The 21,650-nt window shown below is 31.1% G+C and overlaps 1 protein-coding gene across 1 annotated transcript; it reads right to left on the bottom strand.

The window, feature by feature from the left end:
* Nucleotides 1–8,209: 8,209 nt before the first annotated feature.
* On the bottom strand, nt 8,210–12,137 carry LOC101505364 (uncharacterized). The gene is made up of 3 exons (XM_004506559.4): nt 11,818–12,137; nt 10,558–10,845; nt 8,210–9,530 (listed from the first exon to the last, which is right to left on the bottom strand). Exons 1-3 carry the CDS (start codon nt 11,971–11,973, stop codon nt 8,403–8,405), a joined length of 1,572 nt encoding a protein of 523 aa, XP_004506616.1. The 5' UTR covers nt 11,974–12,137; the 3' UTR covers nt 8,210–8,402.
* Between the last annotated feature and the right edge of the window lie 9,513 nt (nt 12,138–21,650).

Raw genomic sequence — 21,650 nt, 5'->3', positions numbered from 1 at the left:
TGCATCGAACACCTTCTACGCATTTCTAGAACACTCAGTTTTTTCCTATCTGAAAAACGTCGTTTTACAAACCGCGAGAGGAAAGAGTTTCGGATGTTACCAATAGTGATATATTGAAAGAAATCGAATCTTTGTTGGATTTGATGAGAGTACAGAAGAACAATGTTGTTGTTGAGATATTCGATTTGGTGGAAAATGATAGGGTTATGGTGATGAATCAAATTTTGGTTAGAGTTAAGGAGTTTTGGGAGATGGGGTGGTGGAATTGGTTAAACGATTACAGTTTTGTAACGGAAGTTGGATGAAATGGCTATTTTAAAATAAAATTATAATTGCAGGGATGTGAACCAAACAAAAAAACTTACGAGAACTAAAATAAGAAAGTTACAATTACAACGAGCAAAAACATATCTTATGATGATGATATGGGTATATCTTTAGAATATGGACTAGAGATTTTTCCTTTTGGAATACAGTGTTGAGACTGAAGTAGCAATGTCAATTTATAAGAAATGGAGGTTTAAATTGTAAATTCGTCTTTTTTAACTATTAAAACTTAAAGAATTTAACTCAAGATTAATCTTAATTATGAAAACAGAAAATGGAGAACATTCTTGTTTTTGAAAACAAAACGGAGAACGTTCTTGGTTAGTGAAAAACACACAATTTAACTTATCTATTTAATTTGACAATTAAAGGACTAGAAATAAATAGAGATAAGGGAAGAGATATCACACAAAGATATATTTTGGTTCACCCAACCTAGGTTACGTCCAGTCCTCACAGTTGTGAGATTTTTACTAAGCATTCAAAACAGAGAACGATCTTGGTTTTTACACCACCAGTTCAGATCAACATTGATCTGTTATACAACTTTGTTTTCGACCCAAAAAGACTTTCAACAGTTTACCTTTCAATCTTTAGAAAGGATTGTTACACTTCACCTTTTAACCATAAAAGGATTTCCTACAAACTACTCAAACTATATTCCACACTATAGTCTTGAGTTTACAATATGATGATTTAAAGTGTTTGGAAGAATTTGAGTAATTTCAACACTTGTTTGAGGTTAGATTCTTTACAAAAGATTCAGTAGAATAACTCTAAGAAATTGAATGAGGACATAACTGATTCTTTTTTGTGTGAATGAGAGACGTTCAAGTGTATGAATGTAAGTGAGTGATGGATTTTCTTAGCACTTGAAGTTCTAATTTTTCCTTGAGTTTGACCTTCCTTTTATAGGCTTTAGGAAAGTTGATGACAGCCAAAAGAGCCTTTGGAAAGTGCTATGTTGTCATATGTCAGATTTGACCAAAGACCAGACTTTATGAATTAAAAATGTTCATGTCTTTGAACATTTTGCGTTTCGCTTATGTGATGAGAATGACTGGTTTGAAGTTTCTCATTCTTGGACAACTTTGATTGTGTTTAATGATCCTTTGATTCTCAGTTATATGATTGATGCATTCAGTTCAAGACAATATTTTGATTCGCGCAAAACAGACTAGAGAATGATTGTTGAACATTCTGGAGATAGATGATAATTCTGGAGATTGATGAGAATTTTTTGCAGATTGATGTTTAACATTCTGGAGAATGATGTTAACATGCTGGAGATTAATGTTAACATGTTGGAGAATGATCTTGATTCATGTTAACATGTTGGAGAATGATATTGATTCATGTTAACATGATGGAGAATGATCATTCTTGAACTTGGAGGATTATCTTGTTTGCTTTATCATGATATGTGCCTTTTATCCTTTGTTCTTTTTGGAGTGTTTCTATTTCAATTGTGAGCTTTGTATATTCATTGTAGAATACTAGAAATGTACTTGCAAATCGTAGGAGCGTTCTTTTCATTAAAGGGTGACTTAAGCATTCTTGTTGTAATGAAGTTGTGGAGAACGTTCTCCATTTTCCAGTCTTTTGTCAGAATATTTTCCGTTCTGTTTGTATGAGTGCTGATTTTTTATCTTTGAAAGTTGTTTGCCAAGTTTTTCTTCTTTGCATTTTGGATTGATTCTTTGTTGAGATGAATCATGTATATCTCTTGTGGAATACTAATAACATAATTGTGAAATCTATGAGAAATTTCTTCTTCAACAGAGGAGATAATTTGTTCTTGAAATTTCAGAACTGTGGAGAACGTTTTCCAGACTTCTGTCAAGAACGTTCTCTATTCTGCCTTTGTATTTTTGCTTCCTTTTCAAATGATCGTGCTTTTGATTTATACCATAGTGTGATCATTGATTGTTGTATTTGATCATCTTATTCATGAATATGCTATCTTGAAGATGTAATAATCATTCTCTTTAAATGATTGATATATGATACATTCCTTTTGAGATTATTTCGTTATTGAGTAGATACTTGTGCACTTTGATGAAATGAATGACTTTTTGTTTGTTCATTTATGCAATTCATGTTCCTTAAACAAAACTCAAGTACAATCATTAGTAGACCACAATTCATAAAACTTAATTTTTTATTTCATAAGGTTTGTTGTCATTAAAACATACATACAAATTTCTTTTTTGCCTCAACAAAGACAAAATTCTAAATTAATTTTTTGTTTAAATATGTTTTTGGTCCTAGCAAATATTCCACATTTTGATTTTACTCCTTGTAAGTTTTTTTTATTTCAATTTAGTCCCTATAAAATCAGAGACAGTTGGTTTTGGTCCCTAACGTCAAATCGAAAGTTACAAAAAAGAGCTGGCAAACCGCCGTGACATGGAAGAAGACATGATTTTAAAAAAAAACCCTAAACTCCACTTTTAATTTCTATTCATATTTTTTTTATAAAATAGCACTAATTATTTAATGATAATTAATAAATTTATTAATTAATAATATAAAACATTTTAATTTTTAATATATCATAAAAGATGATGTGTTGGTGTACATTTATAGGGCCACGTGTCCCAACGCTCTTTTTTTGTAATGTTGATTTGACGTTAGAGACCAAAGTTGATCGTCTCTGATTTTATAGGGACTAAATCCAAACAAAAAAATATATACATAGACTAAAATCAAAAAGTAATATATTTGCAGAGACCAAAAACATATTTAAACCTTAATTTTTTGATGATAATTAAACAAAAGTTAATTAAGACTTCTAATTATGATTCAAAGTGTTTTGGTATTTAACATGTGTGTTTAAGTGTGTTAATCAAAGATAGGTATCAAGCATTTCAAGCTAGATCATATTAAAGAGGAAGCAAAAATATACAAACATAACAAAGAACGTTTTTGATAGAAGTCTGAAAAAACGAAGAATGTTATCCACAATTCTGAAACAACAAGAATGGTCATATTCTCTTTTAAGGAAAAGAAAGCTCTTGAAATTTACAAATGTGTTTCTAGTGTTCCACTAGGAATATACAGAGCTCATATCAGGAAAAGAATCACTCCGAAATACAAAGGGAAACAACTATGGATCATGAAAAATCAAGCAAGATCAAATCTCCAAATTCAACAAGATCATTCTCCAAATTCAGCAAAATCAAGTGCAAAACTAACAAATTGGATTGGACACCTCAGTTGTACCTCTGAGCAGCCTGCGCACGTGATAAAAAGCAGGGAATCACACAACAACTGTCAAAAGTATAAAATCCAGCAAATCACTCAAAACATAAACGAAGAAAGTTCTCCGTTTTCACAACTTTAATCCAAGAAGTGGTTTACAAAGAACAAAATCTGCTATAATTTAAGATTGATCTGGGCTACGAAAGTACATATATCTACACTATAAATCATCCGTATTTATTACAGAGGAATTTAATAATCTACACAAGATCGTTTTGGATAGATTCGTTCAAAGAGGATCAACAAAGGCAAAGTAAAACATCAAGATCAATCTCCAAATTGATGAGCTTTGAGCAAGGACAACTATGATAGCAAGGGCATTGTTGTTGCACCTTTTTGCAGAAAGCATGACACATAACAACGGTTAAAAGCCAACACTCATACTAAACAAAAACGAAGAATGTTCTTGTTTTATAAAAGAACATTCTGATTATTCTCTTTTAATGGAAGAATTAAAACAAATAATTTTCCACAGTCCAAAACATAATTTAAAGAGTATCAAGACTAATCAAATCAATGTGAAGCCCAGAACTCGAGCTGAATGCCCAAAGGAGGAAAGCAGCCTCAAGATTGATCTCCAAATTGATGAGTTGTGAGCAAGGACACAAGTACATTGTACTTACAATATACTACAGAAAGCTCTGCATAATTATAACATAGAAATAGTATTAAAACCAACATTTGACATCTCACTCACTCACTCACTCACTCATTCACGTTTTTCATCAAACTCAAAAGCAAGAATGTTCTCTGATTGTCAAGACGTTTTGGACAACAAATAAACACATGTTTAATTGCTTTAAAATATATCTAACACTTGGGAAGTGTTCCCAACGACTATATTCATTTTAAAATGAATATTCAAAGCATTTTAACATCTATAAATTGAATATCAATTGAAAGATGAAGGCAAGAGTTCTATTTACAAATCTACCAATACTTGTTCAAGTAGTAACAGGTTAAGAACTCTTCAAGGAAACTTTAGCTCTCTTCACTATATGTTTGGATCATTATTTACTGAGTTTGTCTTTCATTTTATCTCAAACAAGTGTTGAGAAGTTTCAAGATCCCAAACACTTTTATCATACAAATCATTTGTAACTCAAGTCTATCTTTTATATTATATTGAGTGTGTTTGTAAAAATCCTTTCAAGGCTGACAAGTGATTGTAAAAATGTTTTCTAGGTTGAAACGTGAAGATTGTAATTGATCAAGATGTGATCAAGATAAAAGGTGTGAAGGAGAAGATTCTTGGTTCTGAAGCACATAGTGAAAATCTCACGGTTGTGAGGACTGGACTTTCTCGAGTTGGGTGAACCAATATACTTTTTGTGTGTGATCTTTTTTTTCCTTGTCTCCATTTATTTATCACTCACTTAGCACCGATCACATCATGAAGTTTTTATTGTTACATTACTAACGAAGAACCTTCTCCTTTTATTGTTTATCAAACCAAGATCATTCTTGAGTTAATTTAAATTAAGTACAAGAATCAAAATTTTAAAAGGATCACAATTCAAGTCCTCATTTATTGTGATTGACATTGCTACTTCATACAGATTGGTCTAGCTTGGGACATTTGTGTAACACTACAGATTATGTGGCAATTCATGATCCTTATCTCAAATTCAAGGATGTTTATGTTGACAACATTATGAATTTGCAACTTCTTAGAACTCTCATCATTCCTATTTTGGACTCGTTGACGTCATGCATCATCGTTGTCTCTTACAGTTTAGTATTTTTACTTGATGTATGAATGAAAATGAGCATTTCATGCAATTGCATTGGAGATTGTAATAATAAAACTTTCAAATGTAGCATTCTTTTGGTTCAATGAACCCGAGTTTTTTAATTATAATAATAATATTTTCAATTTTCTGAAGACGAATGCCTCTAGAGATTCTAGCTCCCTTTTTCTTGTTGGAACTTGGTGGACTTGAAGAGCTAGGTATTCCATTTGCATTGCTAAAGAATATTTCCTCAAGAGGTCTTAGACAAAGAGATCCTCTTTTCCCTTATCTTTTTATTTTAGCCTTAGAGAGATTGAGCCATTTCATCCAGGATAAGGTGAATGATGGCAGTTGGAAACCATTATCCTTTGGTAGAAGAGGTCCAAAGCTCTTTCAGATTTGTTTTGCAAATGACATGTCTTGGTTGCAGAGGCTACTTTGGAACAAGTTAAGATTATAAAAGATATGCTCGATAGTTTTTGTCTCAATTATGGTTAGAAGATTAATCGTGGTAAATCTAGAGTATTTTTTTCCAAGAATTTGTCGGATAACATTACTGCTATGTTGAGTCATGAATTAGGCATTGAGCCTACTGAAGACCTTGGCACCTATCTAGGTGCTCCTATGATTCGTTAAAGGATTTCTTGAAACTCTTATACTTTTATTCTCGATAAAATGCATAAAAAATTTATCATGTTGGAATGCTAACAATCTCTCTTTAGCAGGTCTGATTACTTTAGCTCATTCATCTCTATTTTGCATCCTACATTATGTCATGCAAACTGCAAATATCCCTGTTTTTGCGTGTCACAAGGCTGATTTTTTTTGCAAAGATTTCATGTGGGGGTCTATAAGTAAACATCACAAAGAATGAAAGGGTATAGGTTTTAGAAGTCTCCGTATGTTGAATCAGGCATACATTTATAAGCTTGCTTGGCAAATGGTGGCTGACCCAAATAAGCTTTGGGGTGCAAGTTATGAGAGCCAAATATAAATTTTGGTTCTCTTTCTACTCCTATTGTAATTGTTCGTAGTAATTCTTTGAGTATTTGGAGAGCTATATTTAAAGCTTGGGAGCATGTAAAGCCTCACATTCAATGGGTGATAAACGATGGCCATGGAACGCGGTTCTGGAAGGATCCTTGGATTCCTAATTGTGAGCCACTTGAGGAGCACTATGCAGACTTTATTGTTTCTCAAGAAGTTTAGTTCTGTCTCTAATTATACTTTAAATGATACCTTGAATTGGAATATCATTAACAATTGTCTCCCTAATTCTATTTGCAGCTTAGTAACAGAGATAATACATCATTAATGCAGAAAGGATACTCCCAATTGGGACATTTCCCCTTATGGAAATTTTAGCTTAAATTCAACTTTATAATTTTATTGGTGAGTTGCAAACATATACTACTAACGTTCATACTTCGTTTGCGTTCAAGTCATTAGATGAAGCCTCCACCCGATTTTGTGAAGGTTGATATGATGGTTCCTACTTTCGCAAGAAAACGGATCGCGACGATCTCATAAGAAATTAGAATGGTCCTTTCTTGAAGGGTTTTTATCAAAAAGCTTGGAACTGGAAAGGCCCTCCTTGTTGAAATTTGGGGTATCCTTTCAGGTCTTCGTATCCAATCACCATTATTAGATCTCATCAAGCCACCAAAATTAGCAACTCAAGGGTTCCCATTATGCATCTAACTCACGTCCGTCTTGAAACCAATTATGTTCATGTTGTCACTATGATTCATAATTGGTGTACTCTCATCTACAATGTTCAACTTCTTCTCAAAGAGGTCATATCTATTATCCACCCCTGGGTTGGTTTATTGAAGCACATCACAATCCCAGTGAAGTAAACTCTTGTGTGAACACTTTGGCTTTGTTTGGCTATCATGTCTTAGCTTAGTTTTTTTACTTTTCCTTTATATATATATATATAAAAGGAATCTTACTTCGACTGCTCATTGTCAAAACTCTTTAATTAGAAGTTATTATCTGTCTCACACTCATCAGAGAGCCTAGGAGATATCTTAGCATGATTCTATGGAAGAGGCTACAATTCTTAATGTTGATGGCAGCACTATTGGGAACCCTTGAGTTGCTAATTTTGGTGGCTTGATGAGATCTAATAATGGTGATTGGATCATTGGTTTCCATGGTCACATTGACTATAGTAATAACCTTCATGCAGAGTTATCAATTATTTTGCATAAACTTTGAATTAGTCGGAAATTGGAAAGCCTTAATCTTATATGTTATTTAGACTCTCTCATTGCTATACAGTTAATCAATGATATGGTTCAACATTTCCATGACTTTGCTGCTGTTTTGTGTGACATTAAGCTAGAACTGAATAGGAATTGGAGTGTAGAGTTGTGACACACTCTTAGAGAAGGAAATTAGTGTACTGATTTTATTGTCAAAAATAGATTATTTCAACTCTTCCTATGAAGTAGTTGGTTTTTCTGTTTTATTTCTTTTTTCTTCTGTTAACAAAAACAAAATATTGACCAACCTCGCTCGACTCGCACGCGTGAGCCACAGGTATTTTGCTAGTTTATGTTGGAAATAGAAGGAGGTCGTATAAGCTTTACATTTTTTCCAAGATTTCCTCTGTCGGAGTACATCAAGTTAAACATGGATTTATGTTCGGCACATGATGATACTAATCAAGCCACACTTTTACAAAAAAACTAATCACACAACATATGGTGACGGATTACAGATCCGGAATTTCTATCAAGTAAAAACTACTTCACTTTTTCATACTCTTATTAGATTAAAAGTTGAAAATCATTAAAAGATGGACGGGTGTAATTAAAAGTGTAGATTATTATTAATTAAAAGTTCCATGTGCTTCTTTAAAATATAAACAAAACAAATAGAAAGAACAAGTGAAGGATATATTCTGTAAAAATACTAGACAATCCTCACATCTTAAGACATTTTTTACAAATGATGATAAACTGTGCCCATTACATAAAACTTTTATTCCATGCATACTAAAACACTGCAATGATGTTGAGTTTAAACAGTACAGGACATTCCAGAAACAAGTTAAGTTGTTGTTCACCCTCACCATCCTCTCTGAGGACCAACAGAGTTATGCACATTCAACCTGTCAAGAACAGAGTTGAAATCTATAGTCTGTCCACTCTCCTCCATCCTTTGGATCACACTCGCCACATGGTCACCCCTGAATCCCATGTTCACCAATTTCTCAATCAACTCATTGTAAGGATGGTTGCGTACAAACTGTGACTGACTAGGATTTCGGACCATGAGATTAGGGTTCTGAAGCGAAGCACTTGTTGGAGGATATCCACCTTGGGCAAAATGAGGGGGTTGAGGTGGTGGATGGTGTGTCCTTCCTCCCTCACCACCATCATACATCATGTATGCATTAGCCGGGTGGGTCCCGCTAGCTCCATACACGTCACCAGGTTGTGCAGGGAATGAGCCTTTGATTTGCTGAGGTGGAGGTTGCTGTGGAACTGTTCTACCAGCTCCACCATATCCATATTGCATGGAATCAGCACGGCTGGATCCTGATTGTGGAACTCCTGAATATGGCATTTGCATGGGCATGCTGTTTGGCAGTGTTTCTGTGGGTGATGGATTTGTTGCTTGGCTTGGTTGGTATGGAGGATACCCAGTTGATGAAGGGGGTCTCATTTGAGGTTGCATAGAGGATTGTTGCACCTGCTGAGGCCATTGCTGTGACTGCGGCTGCTGCTGATACTGAGAAAACTGTTGCACAGGCGTGGGAGGGTTTATTTGAGATGGTGTTTGTTGAGGAGCCACCCGAGACATATCTTGTAGTTGGGGGGTTCGGTATTGTTGATCAGAAGGCATATACTGATTCTGCGGGAGCTGAGCAGCTGCAGGGGCAGGTGGCATGTAATAAGCAGATTGTTGAGGGGTTTGAGTCACGTTTGGTGGTGGAGCTTGGGCTGAGGGTAATGAAGGCTGTGGTTGAGGAGGAATTTGATGAGGCAAGGCAAGAGCTAACTGTTGGTTGCTCGCATCAGATGCGTTATCAGTTTTTTTAGGATCTCCAGTAGAAGGTGCAGATCGGTCCTCATTTGGCTGTGAATGGCTTGTGGAAGATGATTCTTTCTGAGCAAGTTGAAGCTTGGCTAATTCTTTCTGAGTCTCAGCTAACTCTTGCTTGTCTCTTAAAATTTGTACTGACCTGTGAACCTACATAAGGAACGATGAAAATATAAGGTTGAAATAAAAGCAAGAAAAAACAGATTACTCTACCAATAAACTATGCATAAAAATTAAAACAAGGTTGGCAATTGACAACCTTGATATACAAAGCATGTTTAAAATTTGTGGATCAAGAGTTAGGTTCACAGATTAAGAAAGAATGTTCTAATTCGGGAGGGACGAAAGAAGTTCTCTATTAAAAACTTCAAGCATGCACAGGTACTTTCAATTTTTTGATGGCCATGACGTGAAAAGTCATGAATAGACGCCCCATATCAGATGGACGATAACTTAATCATTACAAAGAATTTAGATCTAAATGGCCTCTGAAAAAAATGCTTTTTCCCCCACAACATACAATGGAATCTTAAAATCTACATAACTGACCCTATTAAAAGGCTTCAATTGAGTATGCCCAGGAATTTTTGTCAGATTACATTTCAACATACATAATGAGATTAACAGCTCCTATCATCCCTCCATCAAAGGTAATTTTATATTTTACATAAAAGCTAGGAAACATAGGCACGACTTTGGTAATGATATCGGCATACTGGGTACATGTTAAATACAGGTATGTTATGGTACATGCAAAATGTGTACATGCACTTGTCCATCAGAGTAAGAGAGAGAAAGAGAGAGAGAGAGAGAGAGAGAGAGAGAGAGAGAGAGAATAAATGTAGGCAACATGAAAACTCCCCATATCTTCTGCATCTAAGTTTATGTAACAAATCATTGAAGGATCAAATTGGAATAAAGTGTACCATTTGACGACCAAGATGGTACTTTGGTCTAAGAAAATAGTTTCTATGATAACATTCCCATCCGTATCCTCATTTTATAAAACTTACAATGTTTCTGTGTCCATATCGATACTGATATGGTACACATACCTGTGTTTGTGAAAACCTAAAGCTATAACAAGTTCTCAAGAACATCAAAACGAGTGAAACCATGGAGCATAACTTGAATGCTAATATGCTAACAGATATTATCAATTGAAGTTGCAACTTACTTCCTGAAGGTGCTTTTCAAGAGATTTGAGCTTTGAATCTTGCTCACCGTGGTCACGATTTAAATCAGATCTCATTTCTCCAATAGATTTGTCAAGATTGTAGCAATATAATTCCAACTGTGATAGCCTTGAACTAATTCCCTCAAGAAATCGCATGAGGTTGTCAGCATACTTCTTCATACTCTTCTCGACAGTTGCAATCACATCTTGGCTTAAAGAATCTTCAGGTGGATTATAAGCAGTAGTAGGAAAAACTGATGTCCTTGCTACCCTTGTTTTGTGAAAATCCTGCCAAAACGTATGTTGGGTTGAGATTATAAAATTTACATGCCACTCATAATCATCACAATTACAAGTATATATAAACAACGTGATTCACAAGAAAAGAAAAACCTGAGAATGGTCAAGAAAACACATAATGAAGTTGTCATTTCACTTGTAAGTAAAAACCAACAAAAACTAGCAATAAGAATTTTAACTAAATGGGTCAATTGTGGAGTACATAATTTTATATGGCTAAGTCTATATTTTGGTATATATTTGAGATTTTGAAAAAGGATTTAATTGATATGCACCAAGACATTGTAATGATTTTTTACACCGTCAATCAATCATAATTGTTGGACCACTTCAAATTTTAAATTTCATCATATCTATCTTAAAAGACACACAGATGATAATTTGTGTTTGGTTTACACTGTATCAAAATTAATCTCTTCGACCGAAAAACCTAGTAGATGATTATAGAATATTTCAATCACACTTAATTCATTTTTAGAAACATTTTACAGCTTCCTTTCTTTTTTTTTTTTTATTTTAAAAGTCCTCTCCTCTGCTCCAAATATCATCCATCCAAAACCAAAACCAAATGGGAGAAGATGTTAATGAGTTTCAGTTACGGCGAATTGTTCGGGAGAACCCGAGTTCGAATAACAATTCTTTGTTACGTTTTACTTACCTCCTGACCGAATACCGAATTACTAGGACCCATTATCCTGGAAACCGGAGGTAAAAACCACAAGAAAAAAAAAAATCATCCATCCAAACATATCTTAAAAATACACAAATCACAAACAAAACAACTATAAAAAATGAAAAAGAACACAAGAACTAGTTTCATCCATCATGATGATCATAATCAATACATCTCCTAAAATTGGTAAATTTCGTAAACCCTAACCCCTTTAAGACAAAATTAAAGGCTAAAAAAGAGTGAGTCAACGGCCAAAACGGAAAAATAGAAAATGAATATGTATATACCTTGTTTGAATTGGGCGCGATGGCTGAATCGGAGTGATTGCCATTAGAATTGGAATCTCTGTTGGAAAAATCTTCGTAAGAACATAAGATGTCATCTGAAGCGAAATCGAAACCTTTAGAACTAGGGTTACCGCGACCAGATGATCCAGAAGCCATGAACGAAGATTGAAGATAGAAAATTGAGTGTGAATGAAAGATGAAAAGAAGGGTTTGATGAAGAGAGAGAAAATTTGTGTAGATGAGTGAAGGGAAGATTATTTTACTTTGTTTCTTTTCTTCTGTGATGTTACTTGGCTTTTCCGCAAGACCGAGTTTCGTTGCCCAATAATGAATAATTAGTGACAACGACAAAGTTAAGAATTAAAAATAGAAATTTAATAAAGAAATAAAAAAATGCACTGTTTTCGTTAAAAATACTAATTATAAATGTTTTTTTGAAAAAAATATTTTTTTTGAATTATAATATTATTTATTTATTTATTTTAAAATATGAAAAATAAAATTTAACATTTTCAAACACAAATTATTTTATTAACATTAATATATAATATATACACACATTAACTATTTAGTTATATTTCTTAATAAGAGTGAAAATAATAACGAAAGTTCACAATAAAAAATGTAAGTAGTGGTACTATACATTCCATTATTTTGTATGAAATAATTTTGCATTGACATATCATAAAATTTGTTATTTCGCCCCATCATCCTACTTTTGTAAGGATTATTTTGAAAAAGAAATTTTGACTTTGAAAAATCATAGTCTTTAATTGGATATTAATACAAAAAAAAAATCGCATATTAGAGTATTTATGAATAAAATAAATAAAATATGAGACAAATATAAGATGATATTTTAGTAGATATTTTGTAGATAAAATAAATAGATAATTATATTATCTGTCAATTAACATGATAGAACGGATAGTGAGGTACTCGTGTCTACAAATAGATGTACAGTATACATAATCACTCTCATATTTAAATTTATATTAAATATTAAATCTTCACAATTTCTTTCAATGTATAATATAAATGTTTTTGTCCGTTATAAATTAATTTTCTCCAACCATAACTAACCTATTTGAGACGTATTAAATACTAAAGTAATGAAAATTCAAACTCAATTTTACCATGTTATAAAAGTCTAGTCCATTTAATTAAACTCAATCCTATCAATTATAAATAATTATCTACTAAATAGCACTCATTCTTAGTTTAATTTGATTGGACCATCTTTCTTGGTATAATTTTGGACCATTGTTGAGTATAACTTTGGACCATTTTATATATATTTACTTTTAACAACACATATATTTTTCTAAAAAAAAGTATAATATAATCAAATAAAACATGAAAACTAACTAACTATTTTAGTCATATTTTTTATTTATTTATAAATTTGACTTTAATAACATAGTCTTTTTCAAATGCAATTTTAAAGCATACACATGAATATTGAAATTAAAATCTAAACAAATTTAAATAACATAAATGCTATAAAATCGAAGCACAAATTAAATTAAAACATATGTTATCCAATAAAGTTATTAAAACAATATAAAAACAAAGCATACAAAAAGTGGATGGACGGAAAGTAGCTCTCCGCCAATAATAATATTAATCATAATTTATAGTATATAGAAAGGGATACATCTCACCCCCAAAAAAAAGAAAGGGATACCAAATTTTATTGTAGTTATTTTTCCTTCAATTCTATCCTGCACTTAAATTGTTTTAATTACAAAGTATCAAATTTTAGTTTGATGATTTATTTTCTCATGTTATTCTTTATTTAAATGATTTTATTCATAATTATATTTTTCCTACTCTGAAACAATTCTTTTTTTAAAATAATTTCATAAAATTTTATTATTTTATTATTTTTATTTAAAAAATGAATATTTTTGCATTATTTTAAAAAAAGTAAATAACTATTTTGGTCCTTTAATGTATGTGGGTCACAATAATTTTTTAATATATCAAAATTTAAAAGAAAATATATTTAAATATATTTTTTTCAAGTGATTTTGATCATCAAATATATTAATAATTAATTATTATAATTCTCAGATGTATTTTTTGTAGGTCAATTTAGCGAATAAATTACTAACAAAAAATATTAATTTTTTTTTTATAATTTTAATATATTTAAATATTACCATAGTCACGCTTCATACATTAAAATTCAAAAGGAGTGTTTATCATTTAAAAAACTAAAAGAGAAAAAGAGACGTGTATTTTTCTTAAACAAATAAATTATATTTTTAATTTTTTTTGTTTTAAATTTCACTTTGATCACTTAAGTTTTTTTTTTTTTTTTTACAAGAATTCACTTTGGTCCATTGAGTTTTATAAGTCTTATTTTGCTCTATTATTTACAAACATTAAATATTTTTGTTCCTTAAATTATATTCGTTATTTTTTAGTCTTTAAGATATAATCATCAAACATATGAGCCTTTTAAGTTACAAAAATAATCCCTTTGCTATTTTAAATTATAATATTACACATTATTAGAAATAACTAAAGTGTATTGTGTTGACAACTTAAGGAACCAAAATTATTAATGTTTATAACTTAAGAGATCAAAAATAGAATGCAAACAATTTAACAATAAAAGAGTCTAATCTTATAATTTAAGAGAGTAAAATAAAATGAACAAAATTTAAAAGACTAAAATAAATTTAAAAATAATTTTATGGAACGTGGAATTTAACTTTTTTAAATGAAAGGAGTGCCTCTTGGGATTCGAAACGAGGATAAGGCTGAGATGCATCCTGCGCATACCATTTTTAATTTGTTTTAGGTAAGGTCTCTTGTTTGGATGTGAATCTTAATTGATTGTTACCTACAATATTATTTTATTCTTTCGGTTTTTCTTTTCATGTAAACTAAACTAGTAACTAATAAATTATTTGAGTTCGCACGAGTCCGGTATTTTATTCTATTTTTTAAGGTCGTTGTTGAAAATAAATTATTGATGTTGCTTTATAATAATAATAGTCGGTGGTTAAAGACATTGTAATAGTATTTTGATCCAATATAATTTATTTAAATCAAGGGATATATTGTAATATTAAAATACTTAAAAGTTTATTATAAAATACTAACAGGTAAAATTAACTATATGTTATTTATTTTATATATTTGTAATATTAAGGTTTTTATCTTTTAAAATATTTATAAATTTATTATTTGTAATATTTAAATTTTTTATCTTTTAAAATATTTACAAAATTATTATTTATTTATTATTATCTAATTTAGGTCATTTAACTTTTAATATATTTACAAAATTATCTTTGAAAATGTTAATACAAAAATATACTCACACGTTACTATCCATATGATATTTCATGTAGGCGAAGATGGTTATGTTGGACTTGGATCACCTTTACCCCAATAAATATAATGAAATGGCTTATATATTCTCATATAAATATTAAAATTTATTATTTTTCACTCTCCTTTCATTTCAGTTTTCCGATACACAAGTGATACCAATCAGTTTTTTGTTTTTAAATTTTTTTTAAAGTTTTTCAGTATAGAAGGTACACTTTGAAAAACGTATTTTCAAGATTTCTGTAGAAAATTTATTTGAAGTTTTTTGGAACTATCGGAAAAAAAATTTCAACATTTTTGGAATACAACTCATTACCAAAATACTTTTTTTAAAATTTTCCGATAGTTACTGGAAAACTTGAAACCCCAAGTTTTTTGGAAAGTATTTTTAATTTCTATACTTTTAATTTTTTATTCTTCTGTTATTTATTTAATTCATTTTTTTAAACCATTTTTTTCAGTGGGTGTTGGTGCTAGAGGAAGAGACGACAAGATAGTGCGAACAACACGTGACATTGATATTTCATCATCTATGATGGATGCTCTAGAAAGGATTCGACAGACAATATCCCGAAGGAGACAACGAATTATAGTGTAAGATGATGACGAGGGTGAGCAGGGTCATATATCTATCCCGAAGGTTGATATTGCTATACATGAGGAGCAAGAGCAGGTTGTAGTACATGAGGAGGAAGAGCATATTGTAGTACATGAGGATCATATGCAAGAAGGGCTTATACAATAGGAGGAACATGTACAACATGTGACACGGTATCTTGGAGAACCACATGATTTGTCTATCCTTACACGATACCAGCATCATGTTTCTGCAAGACTGTGGTTTGGTCAAGTATGTTAAATTAATTATTATTTTACGATGATTACAAATATTTAAATTAATTATTATTTTTGTTTTATATTTAATTTTAATGTCATATTTTATTTGTATGCAGGAGTGACCAATGCTGAAAATATTTGCTCGTGGAAAGAAACTGCAACAATTTATTTCACAAGTACTCCCGTGAATTATATAGACGTGAGTGAATTTGTATGGATTAGCTCCACTACAACGGGGTATTCTAAAGCTGATTGACAACAACCTGATTTCTACATTTGTGGAAAGATGACACTATGAGACCTTGTCATTTCACATGACATTTGGTGAAATTATGGTTACTTTGGATGATATTGTCATCTATTAGACATTCGTATTAGGGGTGAGTTCTACGGTCCACCACCCGACCTAGATGAAGTAATGACATGTAAGCTTGCCACAACTTTATTAGGGGTGACTGCTGAAGAGATATGGGAGGAAATTAGAAAGACAAGGGGTGCACACTACATATTGGATTGGTTGAAAGAGGTCTTCAAAAGACAAGGTGCAACAGAGAGATTTGATTGTGTTGTTAGGGCGTATTTGCTGAATTTGGTAGGGAGTACTATTTCCGCAAATAAAAGTCATACATTAGTTGATGTGAAATACCTTCCCCTATTCAAAGATTTGGAAGGTACCGATAGATACACCTAGGGTACTGCTACATTCGTAGTTTTTTATGACTATATCTCTCAGATGCTAGCTGTTATGACACCAAACAATTGGATGAATATATGTCTCTACTACAAATATTAAATAATTATGATTGTTATAAATTATAAATTATACTTTTTATTTATTAATTTCTGATGTTATCATTAATTTATTTATTTTTATTTGGAACAATGTTGGATTTACAAATATTTTCAAAATATTTATAAAAAAGGTGATTACGACACTGACGTGGAGTGCATTTCCAGAATGAATAGATAAAGCTATAAACAAGGCAAACACAAAATCCCTTAGTACAGACAAATGATACATGCACTAACACCAACTGACGTCATATGGAGACTATGAGATAATCATAAGGATGTCATTCCCTTTGATGATATTATGTTATACAACGACCACCTCCGTTTATGCAGTACAATAGTGACATATTTTCCCAAGAGATGTTTAAGACAATTTGGATATATTCAACATATTTCACCACAACCACCTGCATTTCTTTCTAAATTATCTGATGTAGATGTGGAATGGATGGGACATTTGACCCTTGTCACATAATTGCATCATAAGATACACCCTGCTACATATTCATCTGAGTGTTATGATGGATATTTGGAGTGCTTCTATAAGATATCGCATCCACTTTTAGTGTGACCATATTTTAATGTCTCCACCGTTGCACAAGCTTCTAGTGAACAACCATCTATCCTACAACAGGTGAGTGATTTTATACAGTGGGGGTTGGATGCACATGATGCTGATCTAGATGACAATATGCATTGTTACTTTTATAGAGCTTTATATTTAACGCGTCATAACACTAGTTAATAATTATTTACTTTTATTTGTGATGAACATTGTTTTTGTAGTTTCTAATGCTATTTTATTTTTATTTTATTGTTTTACATTATTGTTATATCGTTAACTTTATATTATTTGTGATGAACAATGTAAGTTAGAAACTAAATAAAATACAAAGATGAAATATAACGAAATTAGCAACTAAAATGAACTAATAACAAGTGATTTTATATAAGTTTTAAAGTATTGTAGTCCATACAAAAACAATCTTCATCTACTCACATGATATCTACGGGTTCTTTCGGTGCCATATGGCCTAATAAATACGCCAACTGTTGTAGACGTCTTGTATATGTTATTGCCCAAGAAGTTGCCTCAGTGTGATATTTCTTCCAACCTAGTGCAGTGTTTGACATTGGAAATCCATCTTTCATCTTTAACTGCAAAATAGATTGAAATAATAAATAATTTTATTATTTTAAAAAAGTATTATTTAAGAAAATAATATCATTTTACTAGAACCTAATGACTTGCTTCGACAAAACCAATACATATAATACGATCATTTGTTGTCGATACTGAATGTGAACATCTCATAGGAAAGAAAGTCATAGAAAATGAGAAACAATCTATCAAAGAATATCTGACTTCTCTAATGCGTCCTGGAAACAATCTATCATATGGACTTATATGAGAAGCAATATCCTAGTCCAAACTATAACATACCAAATACCAAAACTATTCACTGTATCCAAGTAATGATGCAATAGCGCGATAACCACAATTTTCATCTTCTATCACATTAAATATATCATCAATGTATAGTTGAATAACATTAGGAAATTGTCTCAATAATAAATGTATTGATGATTGAGATGGTTGTTTCTTTGATGAATGAGAATGTCTCTTCTTAGAGGATTGAGATGGTTGGGAATTAGGATATTCACAATATGTTGCATTAACACATTGAAAGTAAGAAGGGTCTCGATATACATCATATCCATCCGACTTCTTACACGTACTCTTCTTCACATGTCCTTTGGTTTTCACTTCTTCAGGTGGTGGACACATTGAACTTGTATTTGGAAAAAGAAGTTCACGCACTTTAATCTTCAACACTTTTTTTCCTATAACATCAAGTGATCGAAAGCGTTTCCATAAGACATTCATCTCATTAGACATATCCAACTATAAACCATCTTCTATGTCATGGGTGAGTTCACATTCCATGCTTAATTTCCTCCATTGAATATGAACATAATCTAGAGGAATTGATTCATCCATCAATTTATATTATGCCAATTCACCAATACAAGGTAACCTGTATGTTCTTCTGAGAGAGCACCCACATACAAATTTGTCGGTACCCATCCATTCAATTTATTCGTATTCTTCAGTAATGCGTCTTTGAGCTTCTCTTGATACAAATGTATTTAATCTCTAATAAAATGGATTGTCGTGTTCATGTTCTTTATCATAGAAACTTTTCTCAAACTCGCCCCTGATTTTTATAAGTTGCAACCTTATCATGTCGTTCATAGTCTCCCAACATTTACCCATGTCACTCATGCTGTGTTCCAACATTAACTTTAGTTTCTAATGAGATGACTCAACCCTATTGTTACATGTAAATTGTCACCATGGAGCAATCCAACAATATATAGTAAAATTACAATTTGGAAGTTTTGTAGTGACATGACTTACTTGTTAGTCGTCGTGTTCTCCAAATACATCACTCGATTTGTCCATGCTTCAACAAACATTTGCTTATGAGGAGTCAACTAAGTTTTTTTCACATAATCAACAAACATTTTATTATCGACACATGATTGCTCAAACATGTGCAAGCACATGATATACTCTTTTTCATCACTACAATAAATAATGTATTTTCACATATTCAACACTAACTGTTGTCTGTCCTTTAAGACAGATTGCATGCATTTTCCTCCAACATTTTTTTCGATTTGAAATCGCCAAAGAAAATTAATAGCATGTGAAAATACAATACCTATTGTTTTCATTAAAACAAAATCTCTGTTTGTCACAATTAAATGAGGAAATTTGTTTTGTATAACAAACATTTCTCTTAACCTCTCTAATGCCCAACAAAAACTATCTTCATGCTCACATTCCAAATAAGCAAATTCAACTACAAATGTCATATTTGTTAATTTTATACCAACAATTTCAAGTAATGACGTTCTATATTTATTGGCTTTGTAGGTGTTGTCCATCATCAACGCGATAGGAAACAAGTTCAACAACCTCACTGAATTTGGATGGGCCCAAAAAATATCTCATAAAATCTGAGTATTCCAGTTTTCTATATAACACACACATTTTGTATCTTCAATTAAATTTAATAATGTTGCATCTTTGTCCTATGACATCTCACGTGCAATCGAATCATACTCTATTTATATATTTGTGAGATCTAAGTAACATTGTTCTTATTTTAGTCTTGCAATGGAAGTAATATGTGTCTCGAAACAACATTATATTATGTTAATTCATGAACACGTTTTCCCCTTCTTCATTTAAACGTCCAACAAATGCATGTCCCTAAAAAATATCAGGTAATTAATGGTTGTGAACTCCACAAATACTTTAATTGTCCATCCTAAACCATTTTTTAATGGTTTTGATCTAAGTTTGAAATGATAACCACACTTTTTTGTTGAACTTCGAGTTAAACTATCAACATGTTTATATTTTCCTCCTTTGTCACAATCTAAGATTAATTTATTCTTCATCACTCTCTCATGTCTCTTTATCTGATCTAGTAATGATAACAATCACTTTATTTTTTATACCAATTTCCCTAGCCCAATTCACAAAAAATTTCTGTGTATCAAATATCTAAAATAAAATATATATAATAAATTATAATAATGGCTAAATACCACTTGTGATCCTTTAACTTAATTTCAGTTAACGTTTTAGTCATTTATCTTTTTTTTTCTTCCCGATTTGGTCCTTTATTTTAAATTTAAATGACAATTTGATCTTTTATGTTTTAAAATGTCAACAATGTTATCTTTTTTTTTTTTTATATAAAAATTCAAAAATTCATCAAAATTTTCAAACAAAATCCATAAAATTAATTATATTTTGTAATATAAAACAAATTTAATCAAATTCGTAACTCAAACCTTCAAATAAACTCATATTTGTCATTCTTTATTTGATGTTGTTGGAGATGAAAATATGAGTCTTTTTAAAGATTTAAGTTATGAATTTGATGAAATTACATTATATTGAGGATGATAATTAGTTTTATGAGTTTTGTTTGAAATTTTTTATGATTTTTTTTTATTTTTAGCAAAAAATAAGGATAACATTGTTGACATTTTAAAACATAAAATATCAAATTGTCACTTAAAATTAAAATAAAGGACCAAATTGGGAAGAAAAAAAAGATAAATGACAAAAACATTAACTGAAATTAAGTTAAGGGACAACAAGTGGTATTTAGCCTATAATAATTAATCACAATAACAAATTTTTACAATATTAGTATTAATATTAATTATAATTATTCATACCTGATCCGAGTCATAAACATTGGTAGTATCGGCACATGTTTTATCACATAGTAGCGATTTATCTATATTTGTTAAAATTTATATAAATAAATAAAATAACTTAAAAAAAAAAACAGGTGTGTACTGGAAAACTTTATCCACAAGTTTTTCGGCACAAAAGAGTTTACCGAAAAACTTGTGAAAAGGTTTTCGGTAGTATATATTTTCAATCTTCTGTACCGGAATATTTTTAAAAAGTTTACGGTACACACCTTTTTAATTTTCTGTACCGGAAATCTTGTAAAAAGTTTTCCGATAATTTCTGGAAATCCTTTATGTACCGAAAAACTTAAATTGGTTGGTCCGAAAATCTTTGAGTGGTAAAAAAATTGAATTCAAGTTGGTAAAATAGTAATAAAAAATTAAAGGTAAATTTGATATTTTTAAAATATTTTGGGGGTATAGGTAAAATTAGAGGTACAAGGTATAACTTCCAATGTACTATATGATGTATGTAAGAAGAAAGGGAAATGAAAGCAGTACATCTAGATGTTCTCCTAAACAACTCTGTTATTGGAGCATAACTTTTGACACATACATAGTGTATATAT

Source organism: Cicer arietinum, chromosome 6 (genome assembly GCF_000331145.2).
Source record: "Cicer arietinum cultivar CDC Frontier isolate Library 1 chromosome 6, Cicar.CDCFrontier_v2.0, whole genome shotgun sequence".
Classification (NCBI taxonomy): domain Eukaryota; kingdom Viridiplantae; phylum Streptophyta; class Magnoliopsida; order Fabales; family Fabaceae; genus Cicer; species Cicer arietinum.
This window is presented reverse-complemented; position numbering and strand designations above follow the sequence as displayed.

Bases quoted from the DNA above. Each gene is read 5' to 3' on its own strand.
- LOC101505364 (XM_004506559.4), bottom strand. From the start codon at position 11,973: ATGGCTTCTGGATCATCTGGTCGCGGTAACCCTAGTTCTAAAGGTTTC. The intron at 10,846-11,817 runs GTATATACATAT...ACGTTTTGGCAG, and splicing joins TCGCGCCCAATTCAAACAAG to GATTTTCACAAAACAAGGGT. The intron at 9,531-10,557 runs GTAAGTTGCAAC...TTCCTTATGTAG, and splicing joins TTGAAAAGCACCTTCAGGAA to GTTCACAGGTCAGTACAAAT.